Below are 13,696 nucleotides of genomic sequence, written 5' to 3'. Positions count from 1 at the left end.
TTCAGTTTAGTAGAAGCTCCACTTGTTTTTTTTTTTTTTCCCAGAGATAATTTAGCTTAGCAGAACATCATGGCAACAAATGTGAATGGTAGTTCCCCATTGCACACATTATTCTTCACATTTTGCCTTTGTAGACTGCTGATATTCTCTCCAGCCATTTATGCTGTTGCTTGTTTTTAACCAAAGAACATTTTTGGATGCTTTTGTGATAAACTTGAGTTTTTAAAAATGCATCGTTTCGATACTGGTTTCCATGTGAACTGCCCTTACAGTGCTGTTATGTCCTGGCATTTGTAACAAGGCAGCATTGTGAATAATGTGAAGTGTTGTACTGTCGTAAGTGAGGAATTATGATATAGCAGCACCAGAAGGTTTTAAAGCAAGGAAAGGAGCCTACGAGTGATTCCAGAAGAAAACCATGAGCTCAGGTGGTCTGGAGAAAAACTATGAGGTGCCTTGTCTCAAAAGATCCCCTCCTTGTCTCAAAATATCCCCAGTGAGCAGCAGTGTACAAGCTCTGCTTTAAGGTGTGAACTTCAGCATCGTCTTACACAGAGGATCTGCTCAAAACAAAGAGGAAACAAACAAGAAACCACTGCACACATGGCAGACATGAGATAAATTGAATCAGTAAAATTTTCCTCTTTCTTATGATATGTTGTGTGAAGGCTTTTTGTGGGAAAGGTTTGAGAGATGAGAGAGTAGGAATTGCTTTCATGAGTCGTCCAAGAGCATTTCACAGAAATGGTAACATTTGCAGAAGGAACATATTGGCATTTTGCAGTTGTGCAAAATCCTGATTGGGATGGAGAGTAAGCAGTATCTGCAGAAGACCATTCTCTTCTAGTTTTGAGGAACCCAGGGAGAGCTCGGATTGCAGCCTAAGTAATACTCTTTCTTCTGCCATACTCTGGGTCCTGTGTTACGTTCCCCAGAGTTTCATCTCTCCTTTAGATTCCAGTTCTCCTGACAGGTTAGGCTTGAATTCAGCATAATATCTGCTTCTCCCTGGGTTCAGGTTCTTCGGGTCTCCTGCCTGCTTTTCACCTTTTTGTTAATGGAGAGTGGAGTTTCTACCACAGAGCAAAGTTTCATGATTAACAGAAACAAATATGGAACTTTCCAAATGGACATAGTCGTTTCTTGGTAAGCTAGCAGTCCTACTTATCTTCACCAGTACACCTGACCTAGATTTTACCTTGTCATGGATAATGACTGAGATTTCTGGGGACAATATTAGATGAATCTAGCTCTGCCTTTTTTTTCCTTCTCCAAATACCTAGGGACTGCTGTGCTCTCATTAATATCATCAGTGAGTAGATGCTGCCTCCTGTTTGAGCTTAAAATGCTTTCCATAGCAGTGGTTGGAAACATAGGGTTTTAACTCAAAACTGTTGGCACAGAGTGAAGGCTGCAGGTGCAGTTGTACAGTGCTCTATCCCTGGAACTTCCCAGACTTTACGTCACTTTTCTTCACATCACTTACGGTTCATTTCAGAATAAACTAACAAAGATTAACTTGGGTTGGCATAGCCCATTGTAAATTATCCTCCTGTATCTTCTACAGGCTGGTAGCAGAATGGAGACTTTCCCGAGGTGTTGAGGAACAGACACAAGCTTTTTTTGAAGGCTTCAATGAAATCCTGCCACAGCAGTATCTGCAGTATTTCGATGCTAAGGAACTGGAGGTAAAGGATTCTTTGACTATTGCCAGATCCAGGCTGTGACACGTAGTACTTAAATTTCAGTCAGTGTCTGAAGAACAGAGTTCGTGAAGGCTGACAGTTCTGTTTTGAGAATGTGTGAGAGAAGCCTCACGTGTTGGTGAGTGTTTGGTGAGTGTTTGGTGAGTGTTTGGTGAGTGTTTGGTGAGTGTTTGGTGAGTGTTTGGTGAGTGTTTGGTGACTGTTTGGTGACTGTTTGGTGACTGTTTGGTGAGTGTGTTCTTCTTCACTTTCTTCTTCACAACCGACACGTTTCCAGCGCAGAGATTCTGCCAGTATAAACTTTTTGACTGATTGCTTTTGAAATCCTTGACAGTGAGTTTTGCTTGTGTTTAAAGAATGAGTAATTTGAAAGAAAGGGAGGTAAAAAGCCAATATCAGTGGATGATCACATTACTGCGTGGACCAGGTTTTAGCTACTTTTGGTCTCTCAAAATTATCCTCTGAAGCAAAACATCATTTCTGCACGGAATTGTATGGTTAGGCAGTGATGAAGTATACATTCCTGGCTTGAATGTCTAAATACAAACATTTTCACAAATGGCTTTTCTATTCTGTGCTCTCTCCAAATTCAACAAAGTGGTTGTTATTATTTGCTGTGGAAGTTGTGAAGTTTACAATTCAAAATGAGAACGCTGTGATTGTAGGTGCTTTGAAGTACAATAGAGTTTGAGTACAGTACTCTGCTGTAGAAGCAAAGCAGTAGCTTGTAGTTTCATGTTTTTATCCTTTTTCTCCCCTCAAGGTGCTCCTGTGTGGAATGCAGGAAATTGATTTAAACGACTGGCAGAGGCATACCATCTACAGGCATTATACCAGAACCAGCAGACAGATACTGTGGTTCTGGCAGGTTTGTAGACTGCTTTTTTCCTCAGAAGAGCACAGCAACAGCTTAGTGAGCAACAGTCAGAATTACTCAACAAATTTGTAGTGTGTAAATATAAATTATTGCTGCTAATCCAGCTATTCTAGGGGTGATGATGAAGTGAAAATGTAAATAATAAATTTTACATCAATGTTAATTATTATTTTTCAGTTTGTAAAAGAAATAGATAACGAAAAGAGAATGAGACTTCTACAGTTCGTTACTGGAACATGCAGATTACCAGTGGGAGGATTTGCTGACCTCATGGGTAACAAGCCCTCTTTAATGCATTTTGTACTTCTATTAATTCCTTTCTTTAATAAGGACCAACCTGTATATGTAAGGATGTTTTTTATGAATGTATATTGACTCTTCTTCCTAAGTCTTGCGTACTGCCAGAGCTGTGACAGAAAAAGGGACGGGGGAGTGTTCACGCCTTCCATCAGTGATTTGACAGATGGTTTGGACGTGGTCCTGGTAGGACAGCCTGCTCTGGGTATCCCTGCCTGATCAGAGTGGAAGGACCAGGAAAAGTCCAGAGATTCCTTCCAGTCCCAAAGCAATTGTGTGATTCAGTGATTGAGTTTCTTTCAGAACCACTTCATATTTCTGCATTTTTCTACGTGGGTTTCTTCAGAGAGATGTAGGGAAAGGCAGATGTCTTTGGTCTCTGCAAGCAGTTAAAATCTTGCTTTCTCTTCAAGCCTTTCACACTCAGTTGTCGTGTATTACTACTGATACAGGTAGGCAGCTAGACCTGAGACTTAATTATTTGATTTTTTTTACAGGGAGCAATGGACCCCAAAAATTTTGTATTGAGAAAGTTGGGAAGGAAAACTGGTTACCTAGAAGTCACACCTGGTAAGTACATAGGATAAAATTCTGTTATGGTTCTGTTTTGACTGATGACAATCTACTTGGAGATTTCAGAAAGTGGGTAATATATGAAAGTGGCTGAGATTGTGTGAAAGCAAAACACTGGGTTATGCCAGTAAGCTTTGTTGAGTAATAGTTGAACTTCTGAAAAACAGTTTTGTTGTGGAGCTGATTCCATTGTGAATGCCATGGATTTGCACACTACTGACAAGAAAAAATGTAGTAAGTGGCACTTTTTTCCCAGGAGTTTGGGATTGATCTATCTTGGCACTGAAAACAAATAGGCACACTCGTGCTCCCTGTTCGCTAGAGAAATTGCAGCTTCTGCTCAGTTTCTCAATTACACTGGTGCTTTGTGAAAAAGCTCAAATTTTAAATTTCAAATACAAAAGAGAGATGAAGTGAGGCTTCTTACTCAGTGCATCACCATTTCTGGGAAATTATTGTTAGAGTGCTTGTGCTTTAACTCTGCTTTCACAGATAAATGCACATGAAGGTACAGCTGTGTTAGAGGGTATAAATCCAGTTATCCCTCTGAACAGGAAAGTTGATATGCCTGTGTTCCTAATGGCTTTTTGGTGGTTTAAATAATTCCACAATAATTCAGGTTTTCCTTTGTTTTCAGTTTCAATCGCCTAGACCTTCCACCCTATAAGAATTACGAGCAGTTGAAGGAGAAGCTGTTATTTGCAATTGAAGAAACAGAAGGATTTGGACAGGAATAGCTGTGATTTGCACCTTGAAGAATGTGAACTCCACACGATGTTCTTCTTCACTTCTTCTGCTTGTTGCACACTTCATTGTAAAGTAGACTTGACTTGGATTTATTTAACAACACTAGTGTGTAAGTCAATGGATGTTATCCTGAGGTTTTATCCACGTTAACACGTTCCAGCAGAGGTGAATGAATTTGTCTCCCACTGCTCCTCCCACCACTGCTTGAGCAGCCTGAGCTGTGTGAATTGATACTGCGTAACAAATGCGTGCTCATATGTTGCTGCCAATTAATCCTAATTTTCAAGCATTAAAATAACTTCTATTTAGAATTTTGCCTTATGAGAATGACATGAAAAAATGAACGGAATGCTGAGCTGCTGATCTAAAGTAACAAAGCCTTATTGCTCCAGTAGCTCAGGAAGCGTTTGTGTATGAAACTGCGCAGTAAATGCGCCGTGTCTTCATCTGATCTAGCACTGAAGCTTGTATTTTAATGCATTTGTTTGTGTTCCAGAAAAAGAACTCTGAACAAAAAAACCTGTTTAATTTTTCTTGTTTGCGTTATCACTACATGCTGCACTGAATTTGTGATTTCAACTCTTTGTTCTATTGGTATCTCCAGCCCCCTTTCTTGCGGGTGTCTTTTTAATTTTCTTCAAGAATCATTGTCTGTGTATATATGCTCTAGTGAACTAGGACATAAATGGGATCAGCAGCACTGGATTGTAAAATACTGTACTGAAATTCATTGTCGAAATTTCCTTGTATTGTAATTTCAAATACTCAGGTAACTGTAACAGTATCTCAGTAAGTCAAATACTTTTATAAAACGACTTCAAGAGATGGTAGTCCTGTTGTTGTTCCTTCTGTGTTACGAAGCAGCAGCGTAGAAATGAATGATTTAGCTGCTCCTGGGGCTTGGAAGTGGGCTGGGATGGCACGTTTTCAGATTTTGCCTCATGGGGACGTGAGTGGGCGTTGGGCCCGAGCCCACTGCTGTTTGTCACAGCACAGGGGCTGCGGGGGACGCCGGCAGCGCAGAGCAGGGAAAGCCAGGCTGTGTGTTGGCATGAAATCTTCCCTCTGTACAAACGTAGCTGCTGAGGTTTTCCCCCAGGTCTTTGTGCACTTGGATAATAAGGCTCTGCAGCAAAAGCAGCCGGGCACTCCTGATACTTGGGGCTCAGGAAAGGGCCAGAAGAAAGGGGGTGGCCAGCAGGGACAGGGAGGTGATCGTCCCCCTCCCCTCTGCTCTTGTGAGGCCCCATCTGCAGTGCTGCGTCCAGGTGTGGAGCCCCAGTCCGAGAAAGACAGAGAGGAGAGCCACAGAGATGAGCAGGGGACTGGAGCAGCTCCCTACAAAGACAGGCTGAGGGAGCTGGGCTTGTTCAGCCTGGAGAAAAGAAGGCTATTGGGTGATCTCATTGCAGCCTTCAGTACCTAAAGGGAACTTAGAAACAGGAGGGGAATCTTTGAAAGGGTTGATAACAGCAGGACAAGGGGAAATGGTTTGAAGTTGAGGGAGGGAAGATTGAGGTTGGATGTCAGGGGGAAATTCTTTCCTATGAGAGTGGTGAGGTGCTGGAACAGCTGCCCAGAGAGGCTGTGGATGCCCTGTCCGTCCCTGGAGGTGTTCAAGGCCGGGTTGGATGGGGCCCTGGGCAGCCTGGGCTGCTGTGAAATGGGGAGGTTGGTGGCCCTGCGTGTGGCAGGGGGCTGGAGCTTCATGATCCTTGAGGTCCCTTCCAACCCTGGCCATTCTGTGATTCTTGAGTGAAGGGCAAACCAAATCTGAGTCTGGTAAGAGCACAAAACAATGAAATGCAGCACAAGTTATTTATTGCCTGCGTAGATGATCTTGATGCAACTCCATTTCAGAGCTGGATAAAGAGCGTGGAGAGAAAGGGAAAGGAGGGGAGGAGAGGGCAAGGGAGGGGAAGGAAGGAAGGAAGGAAGGGAAGGAAAAGGGAACTGTGAAGGGGAAGAGAAGGAAGAGAAAAGGAAAGGAAAAGCCAAGAGAAGAAAGGAATAGAAAGGAAAAGCAAGGAAAAGGAAAGAGAAGAGAGAGAAGGGAAAGGAAAAAGGGGAGGAAGGAGAAGGAGAGAAGGAGGAGGAGAAAAGTCGCACGGCTCCGGCGCCGTCCGAGAGGAATCCGGCCGCCGCCCCACTCCACCCTCAGGCCCCGGCCGCCCGCAGGCCGCCCTCAGCAACGTGACGCCGCAGGCGGTTGCTAGGGCCCGGGACGGAAGTGCTTCCTGCCGGCGGAGAGCACTTCCGGGGCAGCGCGGCGCGGGAGCGGTGAGCGGTGAGCGGTGAGCGGTGAGCGGTGAGCGGTGAGCGGTGAGCGGTGAGCGGTGAGCGGTGAGCGGTGAGCGGTGAGCGGTGAGCGGTGAGCGGTGAGCGGTGAGCGGTGAGCGGTGAGCGGTGAGCGGTGAGCGGTGAGCGGTGAGCGGTGAGCGGTGAGCGGGGCTGGCAGGAGCGGATCCGTGCCGGGAAGCGGGTCGGGCCTCGGCGCGGGGGCATCGAGGGGCTGTCGGGAGAGGAGCTCGAGGCGCCGCCGGCAGCCAGAGGCGGGTCCCGGCTCGCGGCTTTGCGGGCCGCGCGGCCTCGCAAGAGCTGCGGGTGCCGGAGCGCAGCCCGGGGCGAACGGGGCGGCTCCCGGGCGGCGGCAGCGCCGCGCTCCGTCGCGCGGTGGGAGCCGTCGCGCTGCGATCCGATGCCGTCGCTCTTCGTTTGGCCGTGGCGGGGAAGCCGGCGTCTCGCTCGCTCTCGCTGAGCGTCGTTTGCGTGGCGGCGGTCCTTGGAGATGGCGGCGGGGAAGCGCGGGGCTCCGTCCGGATGGCGAGTTTGGCTTTTGGCCTCGCTCGGTGGAGTTTTGCTTTCGGCCCGGAGTGCGCCGGCAGGAGGCTGTGGATGGCGGGGCCTGATGGTGCGGCAAGGATGGCGACGGGATCGTGTGGCTGTGGCGTCGGCCGGCCGGCGGGCCGGCCGGAAAAGCCTGGCTGGAGGCCGATTCCTTTTGTGATTGCCTTTTCTGATGCGTTGTTGTGCGTTGGTGTTTCAGGTGTGTGAATGAGGACTCCCCGCTGGAATTTGTGCCGAGCAAAGCTGGACGAGGAGTGGATCCACGCGCCTGGTGCCCTGTTTGAGTGGGGGAGGAGCGGGCACGGCTGAAGGTTTGTCCCTGGCTCCGGATGTCAGTGAGCGGGACGAGTGCGGGCTGAAGTTGTGTGTGATTCTGTTTGTTGCTTGGGAAGGGCTGCCCTGAGAGATTGGTGGGAGGGAGGGCGGGCGGGCGAGGGAGATGTGAAAGCGGCGAGCAGTCAGGAGCGCGTGGCGTCTCTGCCCGCTTTGGTGGCGCTGTTTGTAGTCTTTGGGCGCACAGTGAGGCTGTGTCCAGCGTCCCAATTCAAAGGCAGGATTGGATCCAGTTGCGGCCCATCCGTCCCATGCAAACGCTTCTCTGAGCTGGTCCTCTGATACTAAAGGGGAAAAACAGGGATTTCTGGCACAAAAAGCCATATTTATGGGAAACAAGGCAGATTTAAAGGAAAAACAGTGATTTCTAGGAGAAAAAGCCGTATTTCATGGGGAAAAAACACAGATTTAATGGAAAAACAGGGATTTCTGGGAGCAAACCCCAGATTTAAGGGGAAAAACCCCAGATTTAAGGGGAAAAACAGGGAGTTCTGGGAGAAAACCCCAGATTTAAGGGAAGCAATAAGGATTTCTAGCAGAAAAAGCCATATTTAAGGGGAAAAACCCGAGATTTAATAAGATAAACAGGGATTTCTAGCAGAAAAAGCCATATATAATGGTAAAAACCCGAGATTGAAGGGGAAAAAGAGGGAATACTAGCAGAAAAATCCATATTTAAGGGGAAAAACCCTAGATTTAAGAAGAAATGGAAGCTGGAGCTTCTTTCTCCCCGCAGGCAGGCGCCGTCAGGTCCACTCTGGAGCGCAACATTGTTTGCGCTGACCTCAGGAGATCCCTGAGCGTGCCCTGAGTGTTGTGTGCTGCGTGGCCCAGCCCCAGAAGGGGATTCCCACGTTGCAGGAGTGAGAGGATGAAGGAGGCCGAGGGCCCTTTTCTCGGGGCCGGCTCCTGTGTGGCCTCTTGCTTTCCGGAGAGAAGGGCTGCCCGCTGGGCACAGGGAGCGCCTTCTAGCTGGCGTCCGGTGCCCTGTCCTGCAGCCCCCTCCTCATGCTATGTGGAACGCCATTGCCAGCAGTGCGGCTGCCATTTTAGAACCTTCGCCGCATCACAGCCGTCACCTTGGTCACCGCTGCCCCGGCCAACGCACTCGCTCTGAGAGCTCTGACAGCCATGGCTGGAGCGAAGAGAGCGAGGGGCGATGCTTGCCCTCTTTTAAATGGGAAGAGGGAGCTTGGCTTCCCAGAAGCAAAGAGGAGGAGGGGGGCCGCCCTTAAGATCAAGCGGAGGAGGGGGCAGCGATTCCGTTTCCGTCGCGCCTGGACCAGCGCTGTGACCACCTCCGTGGAGCCCATGGAGGTGGATCCACCTCCGGAAGAGCCCATGGAGGTGGATCCACCTCTGGATGAGCCCATGGAGGTGGATCCACCTCCAGATGAGCCCATGGAGGTGGATCCGCCTGCGGCACAGCTGGCCTGGCACCACACCACCGTGCCAGGCCCCGCATCGGCGCCGTCCCACCGCCGCTGGTCCAGGCGCTCGGCTCCCTACCCGCTGCGCGGCCCCCGCCCCCAGCATTAGCTGGGTGGCATGAGTTTCCATCAGCTCCTCCTCCGAGCCTCCTGGGGAGCCAAGTTCTCCTCTTCCCATTTAAATGCTGCAGGAGTTACAGTTTAGTTCTTGTTGTTGTTGTTGATTTTAGTGGTTAGTGTTAGTGTTAGGAGTAGGTTATTGTTCGTATGTTAGAGTTAGGCATAGGTTACTCGTAGTCCTTTAGTGTTAGGCATAGGTTCCTGTTCTTATGTTAGAATTAGGCATAGGTTACTCGTAGTCTTTTAGTGTTAGGCATAGGTTCCTGTTCTTATGTTAGAGTTAGGCATAGGTTACTTGTAGTCTTTTAGTGTTAGGCATAGGTTCCTGTTCATACTTGACAGTTAGGGGTAGATTGCTGGTGTCGAGTGGCAGTGAGCAGCGCTCACTCGGTAAGCACACGCCTGATTGATCATCGGAAGACATGAGTGCGAGTGCCGTGAGCACGGAGGCCCGATGGCATCTTGGATGGATTGAATTTCCAGCTTGTGACTTTTGTGTTGCAGACCGTCGAGGAGCAGAGTGTGAGTGGCTGCGCCGTTGCGTTGGGCCCCAGGAGAACAGTGTGTGAGTGTGTGTCGAGCATCCTGCGTGGCCGTTGCCAGGTAGGTGTGCCTTCCTTTGCAGTAAGCAGTGCTTAGGCGTGAGCCCAGCTCATCGCCCTGTCCTCAGCAGATGGGCTTTCTGCGTGCTTTATTGCTGTGCTTGGTGCCGTACGGCACAGCAGCAGGAAGGCCGTGAACACGTACGTACCCAGGTAGATGCAAATGTGCAAGTGATGGTATGAATACTACTGTTGTTAGTGGTACTGAGACAGTGGTCGTGCGTGTGTGATCAAGCTCAGGGAGAAGTTGATTCTTGCCTGTTCAGCTCTTGCTGACGTGCAAGTTTGGCATCCCTCCTTGTGGTTGGGTCGGAAGACCAAGGCTATCTTGAGAGCACGTCTGTGAGTCAGGCTGGGAGTTTTTGCTAGCAGGAAGTCGCACCGTCGGAGCGCACGAATGGAATGATGGCTCTCGTTTGCCCCTTGTAGAAAGCAGCCTCCTGGAGAGCAGCAGAGCAGCAGGCTGTCTGCGCTATGGCCGCTGAGCTGCATTTCTCGCCCCCTGAGATCCCTGAGCCCACGCTGATGGAGAACGTGCTGCGCTACGGCCTCTTCCTTGGAGCCGTTTTCCAGCTTGTGTGCGTGTTGGCCATAATGCTGCCAGTTCCCAAGTGCCCAGAGACAGTAAGTAGCGCTCTGTTTGATAGAGGTTGATAGAAGTGCTGAGGAAATGGGCTGGGAGGGAAGCAGCTGGAGCCGTTGCCTACGGTAGCGCGCCGCGGCATTGCTGAGAGTGCGGCAGTTTGTTCTGTGCTTCCTTGGGCGTGCGTGCTGTTCCTGGTGGCACGCAAGGAGCCTGGAGGTGCAAGCTGATCTTATCGTCGTGCTGCTGCTGCTGCTGCTGCTGGTGCTGCTGCTTCTGTGGGCTGTGAGTGGCAGGCAGGGCGTCCCCCTGTGCAGGGACTGCCTTGCAGGCAAGGCCTGTAGACTGTAGCTTCCGTGGGATTTTGGGGAACAAGAGAGAGGTGGAGTTTCTGTTGTGCCCTGATGTCAGGAAGGCAATGTGCAGTACTGGCTTCCAAACCTGTACATTTGGGTTGTACTGCTGAATTTTTAAATGAAATGTTGATGTGAAATGGGGGACTACGATGCCATCTTCCCTTCTGTTAAAATGGACCTCAGTAATCTGACCTGCAGTCAGACAGAGCCAGCAATTGCCAGTACTGATTCTGTAGCATTGCTCTGTTCCTTTGCAGCTCTCAATGCCCTTTATTTCCCTTAGTAAATTTATGAGAAATACTGAATGTCTTGTTGATGTTTTTTAGAATTATGATAGCTTAGTTAAACTGTTAGAACTATCATGCTTGTTACTGTTTATGTTGTTTGTGTGCTCTATTTTTTATTTTCTCCATATATTCACTGTCCCCTTGATTTGCTGTCTGTGTGATTAATGCACATGATAATAAACAAGAGATGCTCTCGCGCCATATCTTAGGAATGATGCTTGGGTTCAGGTAGAATGCAGAGTAGCTTCTTTGTTATGGAGCCTTCAGGCTTTGGAGACTACCTTGGTTTGAACAGTAGAAGGCATCAGTGTTCATTTCTCAGCAGCACCACTCTACAAACCTGAGTAATAGCTGCTTGTTGCTCTGTTTCTCCAGAGCCTCCCCAGCTCCCCATGCACTGATTACAGCCTTTGGAAAGCCAGCCAACTCTTTTTCCTTGGAAAGCCACACAGATGTGAACCGTAATAGCCCAGTGACTTTAGAGATGATTGAACAGGGCTCTGATTAAAAGGATCTGTCAGATGCGTGCCTCCCCCTCCATTATCTGGTGCTCTGTGTTGGAAGCTTGAAGCTAGCACATCTTGCTCTGCCATTTTCTGTGTCCTTTTCCAGTTGGCAAGCTCTGGCTGCTAGAACCCAAGATGCTAAAACAATATTTATACTCAAATGCATTTAATGAAAGGAGGCAATCTGTGTGTGTGTGCTTTCTCAAATGAGACTGGCGCTGTTCCCTCATGTCTTTACCAGATAACTAGACTCTATTTCCCATGCCTGAAATATTATCTGTCATCTCCACTGAAGGAAACAAGCTCTATACCTTAGGATTCCTTGTTAGTCCAGGTGAAGAGAGCTTTGCCTTTGGTGCCCTCCGTGGGTTTTGGTCTTGGTGTAAAGGCTCTGAGCGTGGCATTCTGACTGCTGTTTTGAGGATTACCTTTTGTCTTGCACATGATAAGGATGAACATTTTGCATATACCTAAATACCTATACCTAAATACCTTTTGAATGTTACTGCATATACTGGTGTTTCTGTGATATCTTTTACTTTTTCTTGTTTGAATAATTGTTGTTTAGTGTTGGTTTTCATCCTGCTGTTAAAATTGGGGTATTTTCTTCTCCAAAGCCTGATTTAGGCATTTAAGCTTATAACAGCCTCTGTGGTAACAAGCAGTGCGTGAACTCACACTCATCCAGAAACACACACAGAAGAAGCAGGGATGGTGCTGCTCATGTCTCATTAAATGTGGACTCAGTCTGCTAGAAGTGCATTCCAGCAGAGATACCCAGTACTTACGTAGTTCTGCTTTCACATAAATGCCCAAAGCGAGCTGTCAGGCAATTGTCAGAAAGTTCCCTGACTGTTTGTGAATTGATTCCTGCAGGACTCGGACGGCTTGGAGTCTAAGACTTGGGAGACGGTGAAGAAACCAAAGGCAAGTGCTGCACAGCTGAGCAAGAAAGACAAGAAGGAAAGCAAAAAGAAACGGTGAGGGCTTGAGCGATAAGCCTCAAAGGCCAAAGGGAGCAGCGGGAATGCTTCGTGAGAGGTGCTCCAAAGGCAGCGCACTGTACGTCTGGTTTTGTGGCGTGGCCGTGCTTTCCCTTGCATGGACATTGGAGAGGAACTGAGGAAGCTGGAAGGGCTTCTGAGGCGTGACCAACAAATCAGACTTTGCCTGTGCGGGACTTCATGTCTGGCAAGAGCTGGGGACGCTGCATTCCTTCAGGGTCTGTCTCTTCAGGACCAGGGACAATCTAGTGTTAGCTTGAAATATGGCTAGACAGGACTGGAGAGAGAGGTGGTGACATAGCCACAGAGTCTCTGTAAGGCATCTGGAGCTTCCTGATGCCAGCTCACATCTTGGTTTGTTTGATCACGAATGAGTCAATGGGAGGAGAACCTGCTGTGTTAGGTGCCCCAGGGCTCAGAGTGGCTTTGAAAAGAAGGGTTCTGTGGCGGGGCTGCAAGTCTGCCATCCTTTTACATTCACAGACTGCTGTCCTCAATTGAGCAATGCACTGTGAGCCCAGGCACAGTAGCAGTGCTGTGCTGAGTCTCTTCTCTACCAGAAGCCTAGCAGCATTTGCTGTAACCATCGGTTTGAGAAGGACCATGTTTGCTGCTCTCCCTTGCTGTTGGTGGATGAGTTGGTGGGCAGCATGAGGAGAACAGAACAAAGCATGTGAGACAAAAGCACTCCAAAGTTGCTTGGAGATCTCAGGACAAAGAAACATGATGAAATTTTCTCACACCAACAATAAAGACTAATATTGATCTGTGAGTTTCCATGAATGAGGATGGTAGTTGTTTTTTTTAATCTTGTCCTTCTGTGGGTTCCCTGAAGATGGGTTCTGTTGCTTTCTTCTAACAGAAGTACAAATACTGAAAGAGTAATGCACACGTTACCCAAAACACAGGAGTGCTTCCACAAGCAAGAACTGGTCAGCAATGAGCCCTGTGTGGTTTCTCATTCTGTCTGAGTTGAGGCTGAATGACTCATTTCTAAGTGGAATTCCTGGATATTGGGGTTTTGTTTTGAGGGGAGGGGAGGTGGGATTATGCTGTCTTTGCAGTTGGTTCCTAGCAGCTTGATACTCGTTTCAAAATGTTATTAGCTGAGCTAATAGCATGTCTTTAGTAATTACCAGTCTTACTATTCTTTTATTATATACTAGTCTTTTATTCTATTTTCTGTTCAAATATATGTATATATAATCACTGTTTCAAATAAAAACAAAAGTAACTTTTTAAAAATCATGCTGTCTCTTTCTGTGTGTTTATTTTCTATGAAAGCTGCCATAGCTCTCTGTAGAAACAGGGACATCAGTTCATGAAAGCGACCCATTGAGGGGAAGCCTTTCAGCTCCTTTGATCTGTGTGAAGTTGGTTAGTTCATACTTTCAGGCATGCATGTACCTGTGTTTGACTTGGAAGCAG

At 48.0% G+C, this 13,696-nt stretch overlaps 1 protein-coding gene across 4 annotated transcripts in view; it reads left to right on the top strand.

Annotated features, from left to right (window-relative positions):
- The window catches only part of LOC125701471 (protein MANBAL-like), a 181,947-nt gene extending 168,431 nt beyond the window's left edge, over positions 1–13,516 (top strand). For 3 of the 4 annotated variants that reach the window (XM_048963571.1, XM_048963570.1, XM_048963569.1), the window contains exons 2-3: positions 9,962–10,156; positions 12,141–13,516. In XM_048963571.1, coding sequence (XP_048819528.1) covers positions 10,007–10,156; positions 12,141–12,248 — 258 coding nt within the window. In that variant the 5' untranslated portion in view covers positions 9,962–10,006 and the 3' untranslated portion in view covers positions 12,249–13,516. Of the gene's footprint in view, positions 1–9,435; positions 9,534–9,961; positions 10,157–12,140 lie in introns of those variants that run through there. The other variant, XM_048963568.1, reaches the window with a different exon arrangement.
- The last annotated feature ends 180 nt before the right edge of the window (positions 13,517–13,696 follow it).

Source organism: Lagopus muta, chromosome 16 (genome assembly GCF_023343835.1).
Source record: "Lagopus muta isolate bLagMut1 chromosome 16, bLagMut1 primary, whole genome shotgun sequence".
Lineage (NCBI taxonomy): Eukaryota > Metazoa > Chordata > Aves > Galliformes > Phasianidae > Lagopus > Lagopus muta.
Note: the sequence above shows the minus strand (reverse complement) of the source record. Positions and strands in the feature narration are given on the sequence as shown.